Genomic DNA, 22,726 nt, shown 5'->3' with positions numbered 1-22,726 from the left:
CTTCATAAACTAAAAATCATTTTATACCAACATTGATGTTAATAATTCAGATCGGTCGTCTAGCCTAAGTTTTAGAAATCCAATTTTCTACTGCATCGTGAATTCAGGAGGCCATCAAGGGAAGATAGCCAGAAAGCCTATAGGGAATTCAGAAGAAATTTCTTCACCTAGAGTGGCAAGAATGTGGAACCCGCCAATACTGGGTGTGGTTGAAGCATATATTAAGGCAAAGCTAGACGAGCATTTAAAGGAGAAAGGAATAGTTCAATGTTCCTAAATTCAGCAGCGCCCAAACTGTGGAACTGGACCCACAGGGATCACAGAAAAGAATCTTATGGGGTTTCAAGCTCCGCTTCCCGAGGCTGTGCCCTGCTCCGGCAGAGCCCCAGGTGACATCCTACCCTCCTCTTGCAATGCTTCTCTCTGCGTCATGGGTTCTTAAACGTGTTCACTTCATGGAGTCTTCTTTCACTGGGGACTATGGAGCTCAGCTGAAACAAATGCAGGTTAATGTTCTATATTTATTCAGGAGCACTCCATTTTCCTCAAAGTCCAGCCCCAACCACAAACCCAACAATGCCTCCACTGCTGAGCTGCATCCTGCCCGAGCTCAATCCCATCACCCTGGTGCTGCAGAATGACCTGAACCTCAGTCAGCTGCCTCAAGAATCTCACCCTGTGCTTCTGCTACTTCCTATCCGAAGTCCAAGAGCTGGAGCAGCTCAGATGACTTGCTGGACACACCAAGTACATAAAATATAATTGTACTGAGTATTTAAATAGATTTTCATATTTAGGTGTACTTTATAACACACAAAACAATGATATACTGTTCTGTTCCACTGCTGCCTTATTGCAGTTGATTTCCACATCTGCACTTGTGTTAATTTTCAAATGTTAAACGGGGTCATACTGGAAAATAGTTTGGGTAGTGCTGGAATAGGTGGCTACAAAGGTAGATTTAGGCAAGGAGAGATGGGAGGAAGTTAGAGTGGTGCATAAACACCGGCATGAACTAAATAAGCCCAATAGCATGTTTCTGTGCTGTACAATCTATGTAATCCTATGAAGGATGAACAGCATCATTACACAAGTAAAATATTCAACATTTTATTAGTTATTTTGACATATACATAAATTGTTTCATTCCAAAAAAATACAAGAGTTACATAGCCATCACAGGTTAAAACAGATTTCATATAATCTTAAGGCAGATTGATTTACATAGTACATCTGTGACACAAATGGACAAAAGAATAATCCAAAACTAAATCCATATCTTTTCATCTATCATCCAGGAAGAAGGAAACAGCATCCCTTCATCCAACTTGGTGTTATACATTTCTTCATGACTCCTGTAGTACAAAACAGACCCACCAGCTCCTGATAATTTAATAATCCCTGTACCAAAAGGCAGTATTTCTCCACTTTCCCGTCTCTTCAACCTCAACAAATTAGTCTGACTAATTACAAGGAACTCTGTGTACCTTTCAATTACAACATTTTGCCCTGCTGCAGTTTTAAATTGGATGGGCACAAACTTTTCATATTTGGGTACAAACGGCCCAACACGTTTCACCTAAAGCAACACTGCCGTAGCTCCCTCACCCACAATTCTGGAATCATTTGATATTGGGGGCTCAATTCAAAAAAGAAAATCTCTATTTGGTTCTATCTTACCGGATTCACCATTGACACACAGGAAGAATGTGTCCATCTATAAGTTGAAGGTGAATTTTGCAAGAATGATAATCTAGATGCCAACGTCATTGTCACATTGCAATTTCCTACAAAGCTTTTAATACGCTCAAAGAGAATTCTTACCGCCCCAAAGCTACGGGTAAGACCTCAAAGCTCCATTTAAATGCTTTCTACCAAATTGCAGGATGAAACTTAATAAGCTTTGAATGTTTTGCTGCATTGTCGAATAGAAGTTAAGCAATGGATGGTTCTGGGCTATAATCTTTAAACTCATTTCACTTGGTCGAAATATAGTTTAGAAGCATGGCAAGCAACAGCCTTCAGTTTAGAGTTTGAAGAATTAGCTTTATTCTCCCGATCCCCATCAGGAGAGGAAAAAAGTTGTCTGACATAATGACTGGTGATACGTACTAGGATGACCTTTGCCACACTAGTACGCAAGGAATTACCAATACTGGAAATCCAAGTAGCAGTGGAGTCAACAGCGGTAAAGGCAGCACAGTGGTGAGCACTGCTGCCTCACAGCACCAGGGACCTAGTTCAATTCCGGCCTCAGATGACTGTGTGGAGTTTGTACGTTCTCAGTGTTTACGTGGGTTTCCTCCTGGTGCTCCGGTTTCCACTCAGTCTGAAGATGTGCAAGTTAGGTGGATTTGTCATTTAAACTGCCCATAGTGTCCAATAGGTTAGGTGGTGATTACAGGGATAGGGTGGAGGAGTGGGCCTGTTAGGGTGAGACTTGATGGGCTGAATGGCCTCCTTTTACACTGTAGGAATTCTATGAATAGGGAAATCTGACCTCACTCAAGTGATGAATTGCAAATATTTGGAAATATCAACAAAATGGGCAGAAGTACAGCTTCAACATTTAAGATTCATCTTTCTACTGTAATTTTCAAATCAAAAGCGAGATATTCTATTTTGATAAGGCATCAAAATAGACTAATGAAATTGCTGTTGAGAGGCCAAGACAGTAGTTCTGTGTATTAGGCAACTTCCCTCCCAATCATTCACCTCAAATTAGTTTTAAAATAAATATACAAGATAAAATGCCTTTAGCTGGAATAGTTGTTCTACCCTCATGAATATTTGGTACGCCAAATGTGTTGGGGCGGAAAACTGACAGCCCATTATCACCAGGAATCCAAAATAAAATTAATCCTGGAAGTCTTGCTCAATCGTGGAGGAAAAATAGGTCATAGATCTGCATTGTGGTACACAAACTTAACTTCAAAATGGTCTCAATCATTTCCCAACTTTGAAACTACCTAAACGGATCAAATGAGATCGCCCAAATTACAGATTAAATCCAACAAGGAATTTTGAAAAAAACTTGGGGATCACCTGCATCTTTTCAATTATCTGGAATAAGGGCTAGTGCAAAATGCTATACCCGTTATCGCTGATCACGAACCCCACTAATCCCAAATGAGTTGGGACTGGACAGAAACAATCTGTTTTCAAACAAACAACTCAGAATTTAGGCTTTGCATCCTTTAGCACTAATAAACTGGCAACTTATAAATTCAACAGACTTTGAAACTATCCTTACCAAAAATATCCTATTGTCCCCAATTTCCAGCTGTAATAATCCTCCTTCAAAGCAAATCTATTTCGATCAAGAACTGCAAACTTATAAATGCTTGTTAATACTCAGTTTCCTTTATTCCTTTTAATGGCAGCAGCAAATGCTTTAATACCGCTATCCTAAATCAACAATCTTACTAGGCTTAATGGTTTTGGCTTAGCAGTAGACCCAAGAAAATCTACCCCAATGTTAGAAAATATGAGAACACAAAAATATTGACTGCCAGGCCATACATCCTCAGAATTACCCAATACCCATATTTCCTTTCAAAACTGTGATGACTCAGACCTCAACACAAGAAATGTCCTCCTTGTCATATGGAAGACATGGAAAAATGCTCAAGGGGTCAGACCAGTGCAATATTCAGTCTGATCACAACTTCATCGGACTAGTATTCTACTGTTCTGGCTATATGTATCAGCTTTCTGTTGACAGTGAATGATTTGTTGTTTGGCATGAGTTGGACATGCAAGCTCTGACTAAACTGGAGCATGCCTACTGATATTGCCAAATTAATTCAGGTAATTCAGCTTTAAGAGATGAGCAGTTTGACTTGAAATCCACATCGGGCAGCACAATTAAAAACTGAGCCAACAGGTGGAACCCATGTAATTTAAAAAAAAAAATGTTTTTATTATAAATTGACAGGTTATAGAATGAGAATTTAATTGCTACTGTTAATTTGCTATTTCACAATTTTAATTGATTTTGCTAGATTCCAGTAATGATTGCACATACTCCTTTCTAAATCACCTCTCATCTGAGTTCTCTGGGAGGGGGGAAAAAAAAATGGTTTTCAGAAAAACATTTCAGTATGGCGACAGTTCTTTTACCTTGCTTTTAGAATATTTCCTCAGTATCCTCGATATAAGCGCCACTATCTTTCAGTACAGGAACAACTTGTTTTCATTATTTAAAGTGGGGGAACTTATTTACTCCTGATGACAAGATAGTTTAAACTAAAAGAAAGCTGCTTTTGCAATGCCTCCTTCCGAGATTTCCTGCTCAATTTCATCTTTAAAAACCTCAAGTGGAATTGGACCCGACATTTTACTGCAACCACGTCAACATTCAACAAACTCAATTCATCGCTGAAATCCTCACTTCATACTATTAACCAGCCACTATTAACCAGCCAGTACATGCATTGGTCGGTCCTAGTTCAGAAAAATGGAAACCTAATTTAGGAAAGGAATCATTGTAGAGCAGAAGGCTGGTATGTATATAATTTAAAAAACACAAGATTGCATAAATGGGAAAGACAGAAAGGAAGACAGGCAACAGCCAGAAACCGACGTGCCCATCTTCAGTTTTTAGCTATCCTAATTAGATCCATACTATATTTTATTACACAGAATGTTAATTGCATAATCTCATTGTTTGGTAATGTGCCACGAAAACTTGTGATTTGCAGTGAAGCAATGAATTTTGTTTTTTAAAAAAAGGGTTAAACCATAGTGTACAAAATAGCTCAAAACATCCAATCAGCCAAAGACAGTAAAATTGGCAACTTAACTCAATCAATTCTTTGGTATTTGAAATGTAGCATTAAGAGTATGGTACTTGTAATGTCCAAGGCCTGTAACTTCTGAAACTATCAGGCTATTAAAAAAAAGTATGACTGTAATACTAAAGATCTCAGGGCTGTATGTTACTCTCTCCCAAAAAAAAAACACTGATTAAATAATGGCTGGAATGATGGTAGGAGTTTCCAATAATAGCGGTTTATAGTGCTTAAACATAAAAGAGGGAAGGCTTTTTTTTTTTTTAAAAAGAGCTTTTTAAGAACCACGGACACTTATTCTGCATCCATGACTGGTAACTGTCCAGAAATTCTATAAATTTTCACTTTACAACAACAAAATTTTGGAAAAGACTGTCAGTTGTATTCTATTACCTCGCAAGGTGGCAAGCCTTGCCAATTTAATCAACTGAAGCGCAAATAGGATTCTCCAAATGATCTTTAAACACATGCAGATGTGTTCACTCAGAACTTTCAATGAATGATCAAATAAAAACGAGATGCAAATGTATCTCAAGCATCTTATCAAACATAAAACAATATACTTTCAAATGGAGTTTAAATTATGAATGCCAAATTTTTAATTTTTAAAATCTAGATATAATCAAAGGTTTTGGAAGAAAAGAAAATCATGTCAAGTATCAGTTGAGGATTTCATCTCCAGGTTTATGCTGAGCATCTCCCAATTTACAAATCAGGAGAATTTATTTTAAAATTTCAAACCATACTTTAAATTCAGATGCAGATAGTTTGGTCTGCATTTGCAGCATTTTGTTAAATGTTTAAATGACTACACGAGCCCAGTGGTAGCAGCGACGCTGAGATTGTGGACCCAGTTGAGACAGCACTTTGGGATAACCAAAATGCCCCCCCCCCCCATCTGCGGCAATCACAGATTTCCCCCCAGCCATGCTCGATACCACCTTCAAATGATGGAGGCAGGACGGGGGCACATTGACGGTCGGGGACTTCTACATAGGGTGCAGACTGGCGACACTGGACAAACTGACAAGGAAGTGGAAACTAGCAAAAAAGGACAGGAATTGAGACACCTCCAAATAAAACACTTCCTCCGCAAAATGACAGGGTACCCCGGGGCCCAAGAAAACACTACTGGAGGACCTGAAAGGCACAAGCAGCAAGAGGGGGCTATGTGGAAAAATATACGGACAGCTACAGGACAGAGCTCGAACACCACTGGGCGGGACCAGACAAAAATGAGACGGACAGCTACAGGACAGAGCTCTAACACCACTGGGCGGGACCAGACAAAAATGAGAGGACGAACTGGGGACAGAGGTAGGGTGGGAACTCTGGATCGAAGCACTGAGCAGGGCGAACCCCACCTCCTCCTGCGCAATGCTACGCCTAATGCAGCTCAAAGTGGTGCACAGAGAGCATCGGACCAGATTCTTCCCAGAGGTGGAGGACAAATGTGAGCGGTGCCAGAGGGGCCCAGCCAACCACACTCATATGTTTTGAGCTTGCCGGGTTCAGGACAGCCCTCTCCGAGGCAATGTCCAAGGTTGTGGGGGTGAGGGTGAAACCATGCCCAATAGTGGCAATCTTCGGGGTATCGGAGCAGTCAGAGTTCCACATGGGGAAGGGGGCCAACGCCCTTGCTTTCGCTTCCCAAATCGCACACCACAGAATCTTGCTCAGCTGGCAATCAGCAGCACCACCCAAAGCTGCAGACTGCGAGAGAGAGAGAGAGAGAGAGAGAGAGAGAGAGAGAGAGAGAGAGAGAGAGAGAGAGAGAGAGAGAGAGAGAGAGAGAGAGAGAGAGAGAGAGAGAGAGAGAGAGAGAGAGAGAGAGAGAGAGAGAGAGAGAGAGAGAGAGAGAGAGAGAGAGAGAGAGAGAGAGAGAGAGCAGAAGAGAAGAGGGGATCACAGACCGATCCAGAGGGCAACGAAATGTACATAAAGTGTTAGTTAAATGAAGGACAAAACAAACCTCTGTAAAATAAAGTAAATTAGCGCGGGCAAGAAAAATGTTATGTAGATACACAGCAACTGTTTATAAAGGAGAAAAGCCAATAAAAAGATTTTAAAATGTTTAAATAACTTTGTAATGGGTGAACACCCCTTCAGACATGTGAAAAAATGTAGATAAACAAAGCATATTTGATGGGCATGTGTGTTCTTCCCTGCACATCAACATATCCAGTCCAAACTACTTGCACAAATAATTGGGTAACTAGATATCCTCGCAGATCAAGGAATGTCGCTCTACACAAGAAAGATTTTTTGTGAAACCAGAATACTGTTTTGTTGGGGGTGGGATAAATACCATGTAAAATTAAACAGAAAAGGCTATTCTGCAAGGACACTTACATTTTTGCAAATCTTATGACAATTACATTTATGTTTTCACGAAGGCAACCAAATGGTACTTGCACGCAATATATTAGTTTTTATTTTATAATAGTATTTCCTTATATTCAAAAATTAAACTTTCTTATTTTTGTCTGCGGTTCAGTCAGTTTTAATTGGAGAATTTTCATTGCAAGTAGACTATATTTTCCACAATGACCTGACTGTATTTTGATGCAACATAGCTACTCCTTTCAACAAATATAAAGTCAAACTTTAAAATAAAACTGCAAGTGATTTTTTTTTTTTTTTTTTTTTTAAATGACTAAGGAAGGAGAAAATATGCACGGAAGATAAATAAAAGAAAATATGGGCAGGGTGGGGGACAGAGGAGAGAAAACACAGCCCTATAAAGATAGTAAATAAATAACATTACACCTCAAATTAACTTGGGAACACATACACTTTGAATTCTCCTCCATTCAATCATCATGCTTTACTAAATTTAATTACGACAAATATAGGATGTGGGAGAGGGGTCACAAGCACCACCGATGTTACCATAAAGGCTACAGATTTTTTTTGTTATGACAAGGGCTCCATCCAAGCTAAGCTGATTACTTGTTACAATATCATTACAACTGAATACAGCTAAAGCAGCCAAGGCTTCCCCAATAATAAAGTATTAATGCTTTCCACTTGACCGGCTAGAAGATGATATATTTTACAGGGCAATTTTCTTTCTAAACCCAGATCATTTATAATTATTATACAATAGCTACGGTTTTCATAATTTGAATTTCACAACTATGATCCTTTTGTTGGTCTATATATTCACCTCAAGTGGTTTCTCACAATGAATCTCTTTTAGAGTGAGCATCTGTTACACAGAAACTATTACATAAATGGATATAATACCCAAAAATTAATACATAGAATACGCAATAGTACACTGGAGAAACTGATTGCCATGCCATAAATATGAAGGCACTTGTTCAACTCTCTCCTGTCCATTCGACTAAATTCCTGACCCCAATTCTGAAAGGTGTTCAACACAGATCACCACTCTCCTGAGGGCAGGAAAGGCAAATTGGGGTAAACAATCATCCTGGGGTCACAGCTGGATACTTTCTCTCCAGCTACCTTTGCAGAAGAGATCTGGGAGCAGATCACCAACATCCAATAGATGGCCAAGAAGCACTTGGAGGAGGTAATTGGGACGGGGAAAACTAAATTAAACATTTTACATTTTTCATAAAAACTAGGTTAAAGTTAGCAATCAGTTCAGTCTATTCAATTATATTTAGGAGGGGGGAAAATGATAAGCCACAAGAGGTGCTGGGGCCTGGTAGCAGCCATCCACGGAGAGGAACCAGAGATGGTTTCTACTCGCCACGCCACAGGGAAGCTCTTCCTCAGGCAGATCTTTCAGAAGTGAAATTAGGAAACACTTCTGTACACAAGTGCCCAGATATAAGCATTTTATGATTAAAAGATAGTTTCACCCCCTCGCTCTCTCTCTCTCACTCTCCCTGCCCCCTCCCCCCACCCACCCCCCAAACACATTATCACTTTCAGTACGGGGGGGAAAAATCCAACTTTATAAAATAAATTAAAAAGGGGGCATAGCTTATTTGCACATAATTCACAGAATAAATACAAGAAAATGGAGTTACCTGTATAAAACAAGTGTCAAATTTCAATCCCCAAAATTAAGTTGACAATGGACTTATTTCCAAAAGTTCCAACATTTCTTTTCCAGCCACTTTTCCCTCCCCAGAAGGCACTGTTTACTGGGCAGGAATCACCCTCTGGTGTCCCACAGGAGGCCAGTGAACCTCAGTCGACAGCAGAAGGATACTTAACCAAAGTAATATCACTGCTGGACCTGACCTTGGTCTTCATCAGAAACCCACGTGTATGCTTCCAGCAGCTGTTGGGTTGCTGAGCAGCAATTAGAAGCTGAAATACAATTTATTTCCCCACCACACTTGACAATTTTACTACCTCTATGCTGTATCAGCTGAGACCGGACTGGGCACCTATAATTTCATTTTAGCTTCATCTTCTCCCTCACCACCACTTTATACTTTACAAAAGTTCTCTACCTGTGCAAAAAGGAACTCTTCTTTTTTTAAAAAAAAAAAAGTCTTGAAAACAAAACATTGCACCACTTGAATTTGCAGGCTGATTTTACAAAGAGAAATAAATGAGCATGGATATGCCAGAAGATAATACAATTAAAAGTCCAATATTTAACAATACTTTAATTCTTGGTCTTTCTTGGAGCATTTGTAAGCAAATCATTTCATCATCTATAGTGGCTACTGGGTTTTTCACGTCAGAATTTTTTAATCCACAAATGCAGTCAAAAAGTTTCCACCATTTGCTTCTTTCCAGTTCTGGCTCCTCTTTGGTTTCTGGGTCCCCAGCAATTGTTTGTCCATTTATATAACCATCATTTGATGTCTGCCCCTCCAAGATGCACAAGTTCAAAGATTTGGAATCATCACTTCCAGGTGTTAATAGAACTAATTCTATTCCATCAGCAGCTTTACAGTCAGGCTTATCCAAACTTGTGATGTGGCCATTGCATTCATCCATGGTTTGGTTTGCACATTTATCATATTCTTCTTTTTGGGAGTTTTTTATAGTGTCAGTGTCTTTCAATGCCCAGAACGTGGTGCAGGAAGTATATTTTCTAGGAAGAGCAGGAGTCAGCAGACTCACTACTATTGCTGTAAAGATTGTGATCCAAAATAGAAAAGTTGACACATACATGTAGTGAACATTTTTGATAAAACTTGGTCTAGTATCAAGTTGGTCACAGTCTGGTGCTCGATAAATAAAAGCAAGAATCATGCGTGTGATTCCCAAAATGGATCCAAGCAACCCTCCACAGAAAGCCCCCTGCTCATTACAACGCTTCCAGAAAATACCAAGAAGAAACAGGGCTGCCACCGGGGGGGTGAGATAATTTGTTACCTCTTGAATGTAAAGGTACATTTGTCCTCCCTGCATCTCTACAATTACAGGAACCCAAGCAATGCTTACAGCTACCATGAAGAAAACAAACAGACGACCTACTATCATAAGTTCTCGAGAGTTGGCAGCCTTTCGAAGATGCTTGTAAATATCCAGGGTAAATATGGTGCTGGCACTGTTGAATATGGAATCCAAATCACTCATTAAAGCTGCTATCATGACGGCCATCATTAGGCCTCGAAGACCTGCAGGCAAGATTCCCAATGCTAATCGTGGGTAGGCAATATTTGAACAACCTGCTTTGCTGCCACATACTTGCATACAGTGCTCTGGATTGATGCAAGCAATCTCATCGGTAAAAAGAACTCTGGAAATCATGCCTGGAACAACTATGATGAACATCGGCAAGAGTTTCAGAAAACCAGCCATCAGGGTGGCTCCTTTAGCATTAGCGACATCCTTTGCTGCCAAAACACGCTGCACAATGACTTGATCGGCGCACCAGTACCAAATCGAGGTTGGTGTTTGACCCAACAGGAAACCAGGCCAAGGAATATCCTCATCAGTTGGTTCACGTAACATCTTTAGAGAATCTTCTTTTGGGTGAATACGGCAAGTATTGGTAGAACTTAGGTTGAAGGAGGCTAGAACTGCTGTAACATTTGGAGAGGCTAGCATATATCGCCGTTTCAATTCCTCAAAACCTCCCACCTTGACCATTCCCACAATCATCAATGTTAAAGCTCCACCAATCATAAGAATGGCCTGCAGAACATCGGTGTAGATGACAGCCACAAGTCCTCCTGTGACAGTTAACACTGCAGTCAATCCAATTAAAATGATGATAGAGAGATACAGGTCCCAGCCCAGTGAGGCCCGGATGAACAATGCACCAGCATACAGGTCAACAGAAAGCTTTGTGAAAACATACAATGTCAAAATCAATAAAGCAAAATAGACTTTTAATCTGTTACCTCCATAACGTTTGTAAAGGTATTGAGGCATGGTGTACACACCAGATCGGATATAGACGGGGATGAAAACCCAACCTAACAACTGCAAAACCAATACTGCATTGAACTCCCAAGCTCCCACTGCAAACCCACTGGCTGCTCCAGATCCCGCTAACCCAATAAAGTGTTCACTGCCAATATTGCTGACAAACAATGAAGCACCTATTGTTATCCAGGTCATGGAGCGTCCTGCAAGAAAGTACCCACTCACAGTACTTCGGTTAGACTTCCACATCGCAAAAAATCCAATACACAATACAAGAACAAAATAAAGTGCTACAACAGCTAGATCAGCTGGTTCCATAAAGCCAAACATTTTTATAAAATATTTCAGATTCAATTTACAGAATAGGATATCCAATGACCAGACAGGTTTATGGTCACTATGAAGTAGGGAGGAAAAAAGTGTATGAAGGAATGATAAAATCTTTGTCCTTTGGTTTGCTGCCTTGGTTGAAACAGTAGGATTCCAGTTGTACAGGCACTGGGATGCCAACTACTATTTATCTTGTTAACTTCACTTCTGACTATTTCTCATGCTCTTTTTAGTAGCATTCCACAATACTGTCACAGCTTAAATTTGTTGATGTTGAATTTCTTAGCTGTTGCTGACAGGTCTAGTAAGGCCTAGAGTTACACTCCTGCAAGACAGCAAAGACAAAAGACAAAGAGGATATTAGAATTACACTTTTTAAAAATCGGGTTAATTCTGAAAAAAAGTACAGGATGCAAATTTTCTCAATTGCTAATGATTTAATATATGCAAGTATGTTGAAAAATTGGATTTTCATTTTAAAACAAAAAAGGTACAAGGTGACCAAAGGCTTACGATCAATGTTACCAATCCAGACTTGCTCAGCTTCACGTTCCAACCTTGCATGTGAATCGGGGATGTGAGGGCAAGCATGCTCATGTGGCATAATTAGGGTTAGATCAGGAATTGAATTATATAGGTGGCAGATTTAAAGGAATATTATTTTACACATAGAAACTAAGCAGTACCAAGCCTGTAACCTACAAGTACCACATACTGGGTAATTAAGGCCACAATACAAGTAGTTTGTTTTGAGAAAACATTAAAGGCATCTTCAACAAACCACTGGTTCCTGACACATGCATGGTGTACACAAATTTGATCCATGCAGTTCCACAAACGCCAAATTTAGGTGAACTTACGGATGTGAATTTAGTGCGTTTCAGAGATTGACATGCATGGTTGAAATCATGCGAAGCAGTCCAAAATCAATACACTGAAAAAAAAATGAAAACCTTCAAAAAGATATTTAAATGAAAACTAACAAGATCAGCAGAATGTTAAGCTATTTTCTGGTAGGGACAGCTACTATTTGGAGAATGTTAATTGTTGACAAGTTGGATGTAAACCACTTTCAACAAATCTAAAAAAGGCCATGGCCACAGCTTTTCACGCCGGTGGGCCTTCCAGTCCCGTCAATGGCGCATCCCCTTCGCAGGTTTCCCGGCAGCGTGGCCCGATTTGGGAAATTCCATTGACAGCTGCAGGACCAGAAGATCCCACTGCCAGCCAACGGTGGGCTGTCTCCTGCCTCAGAGGCCAGAGAATCTCACCCATATGTACACAAATATAATTTCTGAATGAAATAATATTTGTTCAATGAAGATAGCCAATAAAGCTATCAAAAGGTTTTGTGGGAACCAAGTGAACAGTTTTGCCTCTCTATTAAAAAAACATGGTAATTCTAGTGTTTCAGGGGATACAGGGATTTTAAAAATGCACAAAATGTTGCTATATTTAAAGTTCCAAGTCCTTTAACAATGATCAAACCATCAAATTCAGACTATGTTTTATAAACAAATTAAAAATTTAAATACCATGTATAGCAGATATGTGTGACACCAGAAAATACTTTAAACTCTAGGCCGTTTCTGCAAAACAAAGTTTAACACAAGTCAAAAATCTAGTACGTTGTTGTAGGTTAAAACTCAAATTTTATGGATACAAGCAACAGAATGAACCAAATAGAAATTTGAAGAAAAAGAATAAGGAAACAGTCACCCTCATCAATGCAGATATAACATGGTAATAGAGAGGCAAAAGCAGAAATGGAGGTTTTTTGATCATTTAGTGGGAAATTGTACCATGATGTAGTAGCGAACAACATTCAATCCCTGGTCTGTGCTAAATTAGCCAAGATAATGGCCTGGTTGTTACAATTAACGTCAATGCCCTTGTTCTGGGGAAGAAAGGATAAATAATGAATCAGGATTCCCATTCCTGATATCATGTTAAAAAGCCTGGAAGCTCAACAGTGGGGAAGACTGGGGCATACGCAGCAATACCACCCAAAGTCAAGTACTCTTCCAGCATCCAGGGTTACATGACGAATGGTCCCTTTGTTAGAAGATTAATTCCAGCAGGGATTATTGGATAACAATCAGAAGCCAATTGGTTTTCCTCCCTGTTCCCACCTTAACAACTGGGAAGCCAACTGTAGCACATTACACTTAACCCTAGCTTAAATCAGCTAACTCAGAGACCAGTGATTAAATTTGGGAACTTCTGGGCTGTACAGCTCAGAGTATTTCATACTCACCAAGCCAAGTGTCAATTCTATAATCCTAATATATTGCAGCCAATTACAAATAGGAAAGGATTATGCACATTAAGGTTGTTTCAAATTTATTTAGAGGCAATGTGAGGAAAGCTTATGTGGTAGTGGTAATATTACGGAGGGTCTTATAGATACAAATACCTTAATATCGTAAAGTGCATTTGTATAAAAGTTTACCACAATGGAATGTCACTAGTAAATGGTTAGAAGATATATCTACTCACGTATGCAGAAAGGAGAAACCACGGGTTTTCCAAAAGATTTGCACTTGAAGTTCACGTGAAGCACATGAATGGTGCAGGTATCCTAAGCTTACAGCTGCACTGTAAGTATTGACAGCAATGCACCTTTAACAGAAGTGCTGGAGTAATTGCATTCAAAAGGCTAAATGATCCAATACTATCAAATCTAGTGTACATGTCATAGCTTTATTTTACAGTTTTCTACAAGTCATAGTCATACCCTTATAGTTACAGGACACAACCATGCAATTGTAACTTACACACCAAATTTCAGAGTGTTGCCCTAATCACCATTTATACTCGTAAATATATTGCTATCAGCACTTTGGAACAATTGTTCAAAATGTTCAAATTGTAGCCAGACTCAAATGGTTGGTGGTAATGTCACCAGTCAACGATTAGGGTTTTTATAAGATTGAGAAAGAGATTGGTCTTTCGAGTGGTCACAAATTCCACACTACTCTGTTAAGGCACAATGAATTTTACTGTGCTTGTACCCAACTATTTATATTGCCAATTCTTTCACAAAAGACATGCATTAACAATTTTTCACAAGGATCCAATAATACATCAATACCGTCCTGCACAAAGTTGGCAAGATTTTAAAATAGTCACATTTGGTGCTGGGTAATTTATTTCACCCTCCATTCTGCATTCCATTAGTTTTATAGGGTTATATCTACCACCGTCAAAATATATGCTTCTAAATAGTTATCTGCATTTTGATGCAAGAATACCAATGAGGCAGAGTGCTCACCAGTTTTAAGTGGACAGCCACTTCCATTGTCCATGCATACGCAGTTTAATAAGTTGCTGTCTGTTTTTCCCTGCTCCTCCAAAAGCTGTGCTACAATGATACCTCACCATGAGCTCCAGCATTGAAACATCTGAAGTGAAGCTGTGGCACTTACCCACTAAACAGTCCAGAAAGTTAGGTCCATTCAAGCGTAATTGATTTTGTTTTTTAAAAAAGTATGGAGTCTCACGCCATGAGATTTTAATTATTCTTGGAAATTTTTTTCACTACTTTGTTCTGTCCCTTTACCACATCCTATTTTTCCTTGCCATTTTTAGTTTGCTGGCATATTGAAATCACTTTAGGAAAGGCATAATAGCTTTGGAGAGTGTACAAAAACATTTGCTTGAATGGTACCAGGGATGAAGAATTTGTTATGCAGTAACCCCAGAGACAGTGTGGTTATTCTCCTTCAAGTAGAGACTTTAAGTTTTGGAAGTAACCGTTTCCACTACCAGCAGGGTCAGTCGCCAGATTTAATATAATTGGCAAAGGAATCAGAAGTTGATGAGGAAAGTTTCTAAAAGCAGAAAGATATGACCTAGATTACACTGGCAGAAAGGATGGTGGAAGCAAATTCAACAGTAACTTGGAAAAGGGAACTGGATAAATGTTTGAAGAAAAGAAAAATGTATGGCTATAAAGAAAAAGGAAGTGGAACTGAATAATTCGTTCAAAGAGCAACCACAACAAGCTGAATGGCCCCCTTCTATGCTGTCTAATTCCAAGCAGAATACACACTGAAATTTATGTATTATATAATGTAATCTTTTCTAGCTACTCTAATAATGAGAAAATGGAATGGGATTTCTTTCAGCCCATCAAAAGCACTGATCTTTAAATATTTTGCAAATAATTGTCACCCACACTCATTATTTTGCTTCACCATCTTTTCTATTAATAGAAGATTGAAAAATATGATTAAAAGGTGGCCCCAAGAAGCATGCTCTTTGTGTCAAACATCCCTTTAAAAGAACTCCATAAAACAAATTTGCTGCAAGGCTCAAACACTTCTATTAGAAAAGGAAATTCTCACATACCTGGGCAGCCCATGAGAAAACATGCCCAACATCTGATGAAGATTTTAAAATGCCAATTCTATGCTTTGAACTTTCCTCATCATTTCAAAATTCCAAATAAACAATCTTTTCCTCCCTACATTGAAACCAAGACCAATTGTACAGATTTTATTCTTTATAAGTTCCCATGGCACCCAAAAGCTAAGGAACTCGATCTAGGAAATGGGGTCAAACTGCACACAGATGCAGTATGCCAATCTTACCTAGCTGCAGTACATCAGGTACATATATAATAAAAGAGAATATGAACAGTTAACAATGGCCACATGTTTAGCTTTTCCATTAATACTTCACCCTTACAAAAAGCTGGGTTTTCCTGGTAAATTATCAATTAAGTATTTTGTGCTAATTTCAAACTATGACAACAGATCAGCAGCAACTCAAGGTTCAAGACTGTACTATTGATGAGGCAATCAGAAAACACTGCGTATTGGATGCAACTTAGAAGCAACCAAGAATGAATTACAGTTCACTACCTTAAATGGAAATAAAAATCTAACCTTGCATACTCCATGGGATATTCATTAATACAATAAATGCTTCTAAGTTAACAAGTGTTTTATAAAGATATACAATGTCTCAAATTATTACTTCCATTGACCTAGGTCAGTGTCAGAAAGGATATGTTCGGACTAGTGTCGGAAAGGATATGTTCGGACTAGTGAAGAGAGAGATAATAAAGAAAGCCATAATAATACAGCTGGATTACAAGCCAACTCACAAATGGAAACATTCAATTACCTTACTGTATAACCATATTTTACACCACATTTGTTTAGAGTTGAGACTTTTACATTTACTTACAAGGATTCACAAATATGCTTTTTAGTTGCAAGTTTTATTACAAATGTGTTGAGCCAACAATGGAAATAAAATCGCAAGGGAGCACAAGTTCAATTTAAATAGCAATCCTCCATGTTTTTCTATGTTCAATTCCAACTAGGTTTTGTTCTACCAGGCTCATGTGAAAACAAATAGCATTACTGGTCTATCCAAATTGTGTTTATGGTTCTTTTGAGAAGTAAGCGAAAGCAGGAACTTATGTCAATGTGTTTAAAACCACTATTTTATTTGGGTCTTGGCAAAAGCAAAGTTCTTTAAGCCTTGAAAATGAAATGCTTGGATCTCTCTTTAAATTGTTTACAATATTCTATTGTGAAAGTGAAGGGTGTCACCAGACCCAAGGTGGAGTGGAGAGGTGGAAGCCCAGGAACTCAGTGGAAAGGATCAGATTCTTGTACATTGTGGCCCCACCCAGACAACCCATTATACATCCTTTTACCCCATTCCAAGAAATCCAACAATGACTGCAACCTGTGCACTGGAAATTACTGCACCCAAATTATTTTAAATGAGCTCCAATTTATTTCCACTCAAAAGAAAGGGACAGAATGGGAATTCAGGGCATATAATCTGGCAGAAAGTGACATGTGGCATTCCCCAGGTAAATATTCTGGGCCGTCAAACTTTTCACTAAATTACTAATTGTTGGAGAGAGTTGTGTATCCAAGTTTACAGGCTACCTCATGTTAGGTGGAAGAACAAGTAGTGCAGATGTGAGTGTCAAGTTACAAAAGGGACAGATCCCAAGTGACTGGATTAAACTATGTCAAATGGATTTCAATGTAGATACGGTGTGAGGTCATCCACTTTAGATACAAGGAGGATAAACCGAAATATTTTCTAAAATGGTGAAATACCAGGAACTGGAGAATCAAAGAGATTTGGGAGTCCAAATACCACAAACCATTAAAAGTTAGTAGACAGGTAGAAAAAGTAAATAAGAAAGACAAATAGAACTTTGGTCTTTATCCCAAGGGCCGTTGGAAATTATGCTCAAGTTATATAGTGTATTGGTCAAATCCCATCTGGAGAATACACAAACAGGTTGTATAAACGCTGCTTGTATTCACCCAGATGAAGATTGAAAGTTGATCTAATAAAAGGTATTCTAACAGGCAAATGGAGAACCTAGCCTCTAAAGGAGGAAGCACAAACCAGGATACAAGTTTAAAATTAGAACTGGGCCTTCAGGTGCACAAAAAAAGGAAACACTTAAAAAGGTTAGAGAAAATCTGGAACTCTTCACAAAAGGCTGTGGACTTTGGAATAATTGAAGCTTTTGAGACTGACAGACAGACAAATATTTGTTGCGCAAGTTGTGGTGTAAAGACAGGTAAATGAACTGAAGTGCAGAGCAGCCTCTGTTAAAGAGCAGCATTTCTGTTCAGCCTTGAGAGTAGATCTTCGAAACTCAATTTTTTGGCTATGGATAATACATAATTAACCTATGGTGGAGACAGGGAGAAGCTGGAAACCGATGATCCACAAAGTTTTTTTTCACTAATTCAGTAATTATAAAAATATACTGCAATCTCCAGTCCAGAAATCTATTGTTCAGAAACACTATGTATCCAGGAATTCCCGGAATATCAGTGACATTATTCTAGTATAGTACTGGAGTGAAACATGGAAGTTAAGAGTTTTCGGCCAAATTAAACTTTTTTTTTTTTTTTTTTTTTAAACTGCCTTATGATGTTTAATTACTGTTATGTGTTTTGGGTAAACATTTATTTCTACAGTATTTTATGGTTCACACACTTTCAACTGAACATTCTAATGTCACGCTACAATCATGCCAACCAACAAGCACTCTTTTTCCCTCTATTAACAATTGTTGCCGTCATTTGAAATTTAGCATTATTTCCCCAAATCATTTGTCCTGATGAGTGCAAGATGAAGACCTTTGGCAACAAATCTCTCTTTCCAGCAACCCTCGATAATCCAGAAAATTCCAAAATCCAGAAATGACTTGGTCCCCAAGCATTTCAGACTGGAGTGGTTGCAGTATATTAGAAGTCAAACAGTGAAACTGGAGATGCTGCAAATATATTAACACAATGTCACATTATATGAACCCACTTTCTATTCCGAGTGTATTTTAGTTAACTACCCACAGCACACAAGAAAGATCAGAGTTGTCTGTCTGAAAATTGCAAATCATTCAATGCAGCACTTACCTGTCCCAAAATTACAAGCACAGTACAGTAGATTCCTATTGAAAGGATTGATTCTAGCACTGTCAAAACATCATATTTTCTTAAATTATCATTTCATATAAATCAGACAAGACTTTTGGAAGGTGGAGTAATGTATGTGAACATAGTGGAACCCAGTTTTATAGTAAAAGATACCTGGCTCAATTGAATGTAAAATGATTAGTCAAAGAAAAGTGAGCAAATCTATGAAACTTTCATTGTTTGAACTGTCCAAAATCAACAGTTCTTGTTACAAAGATAAATTTGTCATTTTAGTTACTGCTATATACTGCAGCTTAGAAGTTAGTTTTGCAGTTCTACTTTTTTAAAACCAGTAGTTAAGTAGTTTCAGTCGCAGGTTACAAAATCTATAGCATGCAACATGTGCTATAATTTAGAGGCTAAAATTCTTCAAATCAATGTCTACAATGCAGTTAGTTAGTTTTGAAACGCTGACTGCAACTAAATTAGAAAGATCTTCCGGGTTTTTTTTTTTTAAATCCCATTAATACTCAAAGGTACATGGGGCGCGATTCTCCGATGCCGCGCCGTTTGGGGGAATTGCCTGGGGCGCCATTTTTTCACGCGGCGCCGGTCCGATGCCCTCCCGCGATGCACGCAAGCGTCGAGATCAGCACTATCTAGTTCTGCACGGCACAGTCCAGTGAATCGCCCGAGACACCCAAAATGGCGATTCTCCACCACCCCCGCTATTCTCAGGCCCGGATGGGCGAAGCTGCCTGCCCAAAATGACGGCTTCTCGCCGGCGCCATCCACACCTGGTTGCTGCTGGCGGGAACAGTGCGGGAACACTGGGGGAGGGGGGGGGGGGGGGGGGGGGGGGAGTTCTTTCGCCGGGGTAGGACTCAAAAGGAGTCTGGCCCGCGATCGGTGCCCACCGATCGGCGGGCCGGCCTCTCTGAAGGAGGACCTCCGCTCCCCGCAAAATCCATCCGACATCTTCTTGCGGGGCAGCCTCGGGGAGGACAGCAACCACGCATGCGCGGGTGATGCCAGTTAGGCGCCAGATGACACGGCACCACTTTTTTGCGACGCCAATGCCCGGCACGCGCTGACGACGCTGCTTTAGCGACACCACCCCCCCCCCAAAGTTTCTCACGGCCCCGATCCTAGCCCATTTTTGGGCCCTGAATTGGTCGCGATCGAGGCCGTTTCGCGCCGCCGTGAACCTCAACGCCGTTCACGACGGCGTGGGAACTTAGTCGCGGGAGTGGAGAATCGCGCCCCTTATCTATAGAAATTGTGTCAGGCCATGACGTGACGCTGACTGCAACTAAATTAGAAAGATCTTCCTATTTGTTTTTTTTAAATCCCATTAATACTCAATGGTACATGATCTGTAGAATTTGGGTCAGGCCATGACGTGGAAGGTTTCCATAAAACAGGGTTCCACCATTGGTAATCACCAGATAAGTTACCCTTCTACCCAGTAATAAAGATAACTATTCAACTGTAAATCAAATAGTTATCCAAGTAGGGCATGATTTTTGGGCAGTTAAGAGCTGTGGAGGCAAGATTGTGCAGTTAAACTAACAAATTCTTCTAAACAGCAAATACCTTTATTTAATTACTAATTATTTCTAAACTTTTGTATACTTTCATAGCTAACAACGTAGTTGCATTAGTTAAGACTATGAAAAGTGTCTCATCACCCCACTGATTTCTGTAGTGGTGATCAGATCCAGAGTTTGCAAGATGAAAATGTTAACTTGCTGCATAAATTTCAACTCAATCATTAAAACTATGAATTATTTCAGCAGATCCTACGTTTGCACGATAAAAATGCTCACTTTAAATTTTAACTCAATTGAAGCTCGGAATTACTTCAGCTTAAACCCAAAAATGCTTCACGCGTTTGAATATGATGCAGAAACTAACACACATACACATCTTATTTTACCCAACTAAAAGGAAAGTGTTGAGCAGTACAAAACTTATTTTGTTTAAGAAGGGCATGGGGCGCTGTTTCATCCAAGCGTCTCCAATTTCCTAACAAACCGGAGGGAGAATCACAGTCCAGAGGCATTGATCTGAAAGAAAAGGAGCGTGACGGCCAGTTTTAGCCCCTATTCTCCAACCAGCCGAAGCCCGCCCGGTTTCCTCGCCTAATTAATCTCCCTCAGTGACTGAGAGTCTCTCTCGGCCAGCCTGAGGCACCCCGCTCCCCGACATGGAGATGGGGCCTCAACGGCCAACTGACTTTACCGGTTAAAAAAAAAGAGAACAAAATGCACCATCTTGACACCAAACAAAAACAAAATCAACCCCCGCCCTTTGCGCAGTTAAGGCAGAGGAGGAGATGACAGGTTATGTCGGTCCCCGGCAGCCTGGTTACAGACGGGGCTTTCCACCTTGACGCCGGGAAGATGGCGGCTGCTTTATTTCCCCCTCCTCTCTCTCTCTCTCTCTCTTTCCGGGTTCTTTTTGTGAACACTCACCCGCTGCATGGCTTTGAGAATCAATGCTAGCTCATATCTGGGCATGTTGTTGTTGTTGTTGTCGTCGTCGTTGGGCGATGATTCTCCCGCGTGTTCTTTTATATGTGGACTCGGCCTCGTTTCCCCGCCTCCCAAACCGCCCGCTTCTAGTCCCTGCCACTCAGCTGGGGCCAGCGCACCTCTTAAAGGCGCACGCGCCCGCCCCTCTTAAAGACGCAGACACACCTTTGTTCCTTTTCCACCGTCCCCTGATTCTTGGCGGAGTCTGCTTCCGCAGACACTGGAAACTCAACTCGATGGTAATTCTTCTAAGACAAAGAAAAATCGATGTGCATTTAGGGAGCACCTTCTTTCACAAGCACCAGATTTCTCAAAGTGGCTTTACGGGCAATATGCACTTGTTTATCCTTACAGATTGTGGTCTGTTGGGTCAGGAAGTCGAGGATCCAGTTGCAGAGAGGAGCCGGGACCCGGGTTTTGACCTCGTATCCAAACGCCAAATCCTCCCTCTGAAAATGGATCCTCAACATCCTGGCCCACAGCCCGCAATCTGTAAAGATAAACAACGACACCTCCTCCATGATAGTCCTCAATACCGAGGCCCTGTAAGGCTGCATACTTAGCCCTCTAATATACTCCCTATACAAAATTCGGCTCCAACTCCATCCACAAGTTTGCTGATGACACGACCGTAGTGGGTCGGATCTCAAACAACAACAAGCCAGAGTACAGGGGGAGGAGATAGAGAACTTAGTGGCGTGGCGTAAGGACAATAATCTATCCCTCAATGACAGGAAAACTAAACAGCTGGTCATCAACTTCAGGAAGCGAAGTGTCATCCACCCTCCTGTCTGTTTTAATGGTGTCGAGGTGGAGATGGTTGACAGCTTCAAATTCCAAGGTATAAACGGTGGGCATAGTAAGAAATCTTACAACACAAGGTTAAAGTCCAACAGGTTTATTTGGAATCACTAGCTTTCGGAGCACTGCTCCTTCAGTTGAGTGAAGAGGTAGGTTACACAAACACAACATATAAAGACAAAGCCAATGATGCAAGATGATACTTTGAAAGTGGGTCTTTGCAGGTCCAGACGGAGCGACTGGAGAGAGGTATAATCACAGGTTAAAGAGGTGGGAATTGTCTCAAGCCAGGACAGTTGGTAGGATTTCACAAGCCCAGGCCAGATGTAGTGAGACATGAATCCAAGGCCCCAGTTGAGACCGTACAATAAATCTAATCTTTTGAAATCTTGTCACCCTTGTGTGGGAAACACAACAGCCAATTTATGCACACCAAAATGACCAGATAATTTGTTTCCATTATGTTACAGAATTATAGACGGTTACAGCAGAGGAGGACGACAGTTGGTCATGTCTGTACTGCTCTTTGCAAGAGTAA

General features: G+C 40.1%; 2 protein-coding genes across 4 annotated transcripts in view; both read right to left on the bottom strand.

Moving 5' to 3' along the window:
• Positions 1 to 21,509, bottom strand: part of mrps6 (mitochondrial ribosomal protein S6) — a 104,321-nt gene extending 82,812 nt beyond the window's left edge. The window contains exon 1 of the mRNA XM_072513381.1: positions 21,328 to 21,509. Coding sequence (XP_072369482.1) covers positions 21,328 to 21,372 — 45 coding nt within the window. The 5' untranslated portion in view covers positions 21,373 to 21,509. The remainder of the gene's footprint in view (positions 1 to 21,327) is intronic.
• Positions 1,095 to 20,794, bottom strand: LOC140427750 (sodium/myo-inositol cotransporter-like). Of its 3 annotated transcripts, none has more exons than XM_072513380.1 (3): positions 20,776 to 20,794; positions 12,974 to 13,027; positions 1,095 to 11,763 (listed from the first exon to the last, which is right to left on the bottom strand). In XM_072513380.1, exon 3 carries the CDS (start codon positions 11,436 to 11,438, stop codon positions 9,318 to 9,320), a length of 2,121 nt encoding a protein of 706 aa, XP_072369481.1. In that variant the 5' UTR covers positions 11,439 to 11,763; positions 12,974 to 13,027; positions 20,776 to 20,794; the 3' UTR covers positions 1,095 to 9,317. The 3 variants fall into 3 exon arrangements, with proteins under 3 accessions (XP_072369481.1, XP_072369480.1, XP_072369479.1); XM_072513379.1 differs by lacking the exon at positions 20,776 to 20,794 and adding an exon at positions 13,938 to 19,660; XM_072513378.1 differs by lacking the exon at positions 20,776 to 20,794 and having other exon boundaries at positions 12,974 to 19,660.
• Positions 21,510 to 22,726: the final 1,217 nt, after the last annotated feature.

This window comes from Scyliorhinus torazame, chromosome 8, assembly GCF_047496885.1.
Source record: "Scyliorhinus torazame isolate Kashiwa2021f chromosome 8, sScyTor2.1, whole genome shotgun sequence".
NCBI lineage: Eukaryota > Metazoa > Chordata > Chondrichthyes > Carcharhiniformes > Scyliorhinidae > Scyliorhinus > Scyliorhinus torazame.
Note: the sequence above shows the minus strand (reverse complement) of the source record. Positions and strands in the feature narration are given on the sequence as shown.

Excerpts from the sequence above, each read along its gene's own strand:
- LOC140427750 (XM_072513380.1), bottom strand. The coding sequence starts at position 11,438 with ATGTTTGGCTTTATGGAACCAGCTGATCTAGCTGTTGTAGCACTTTAT.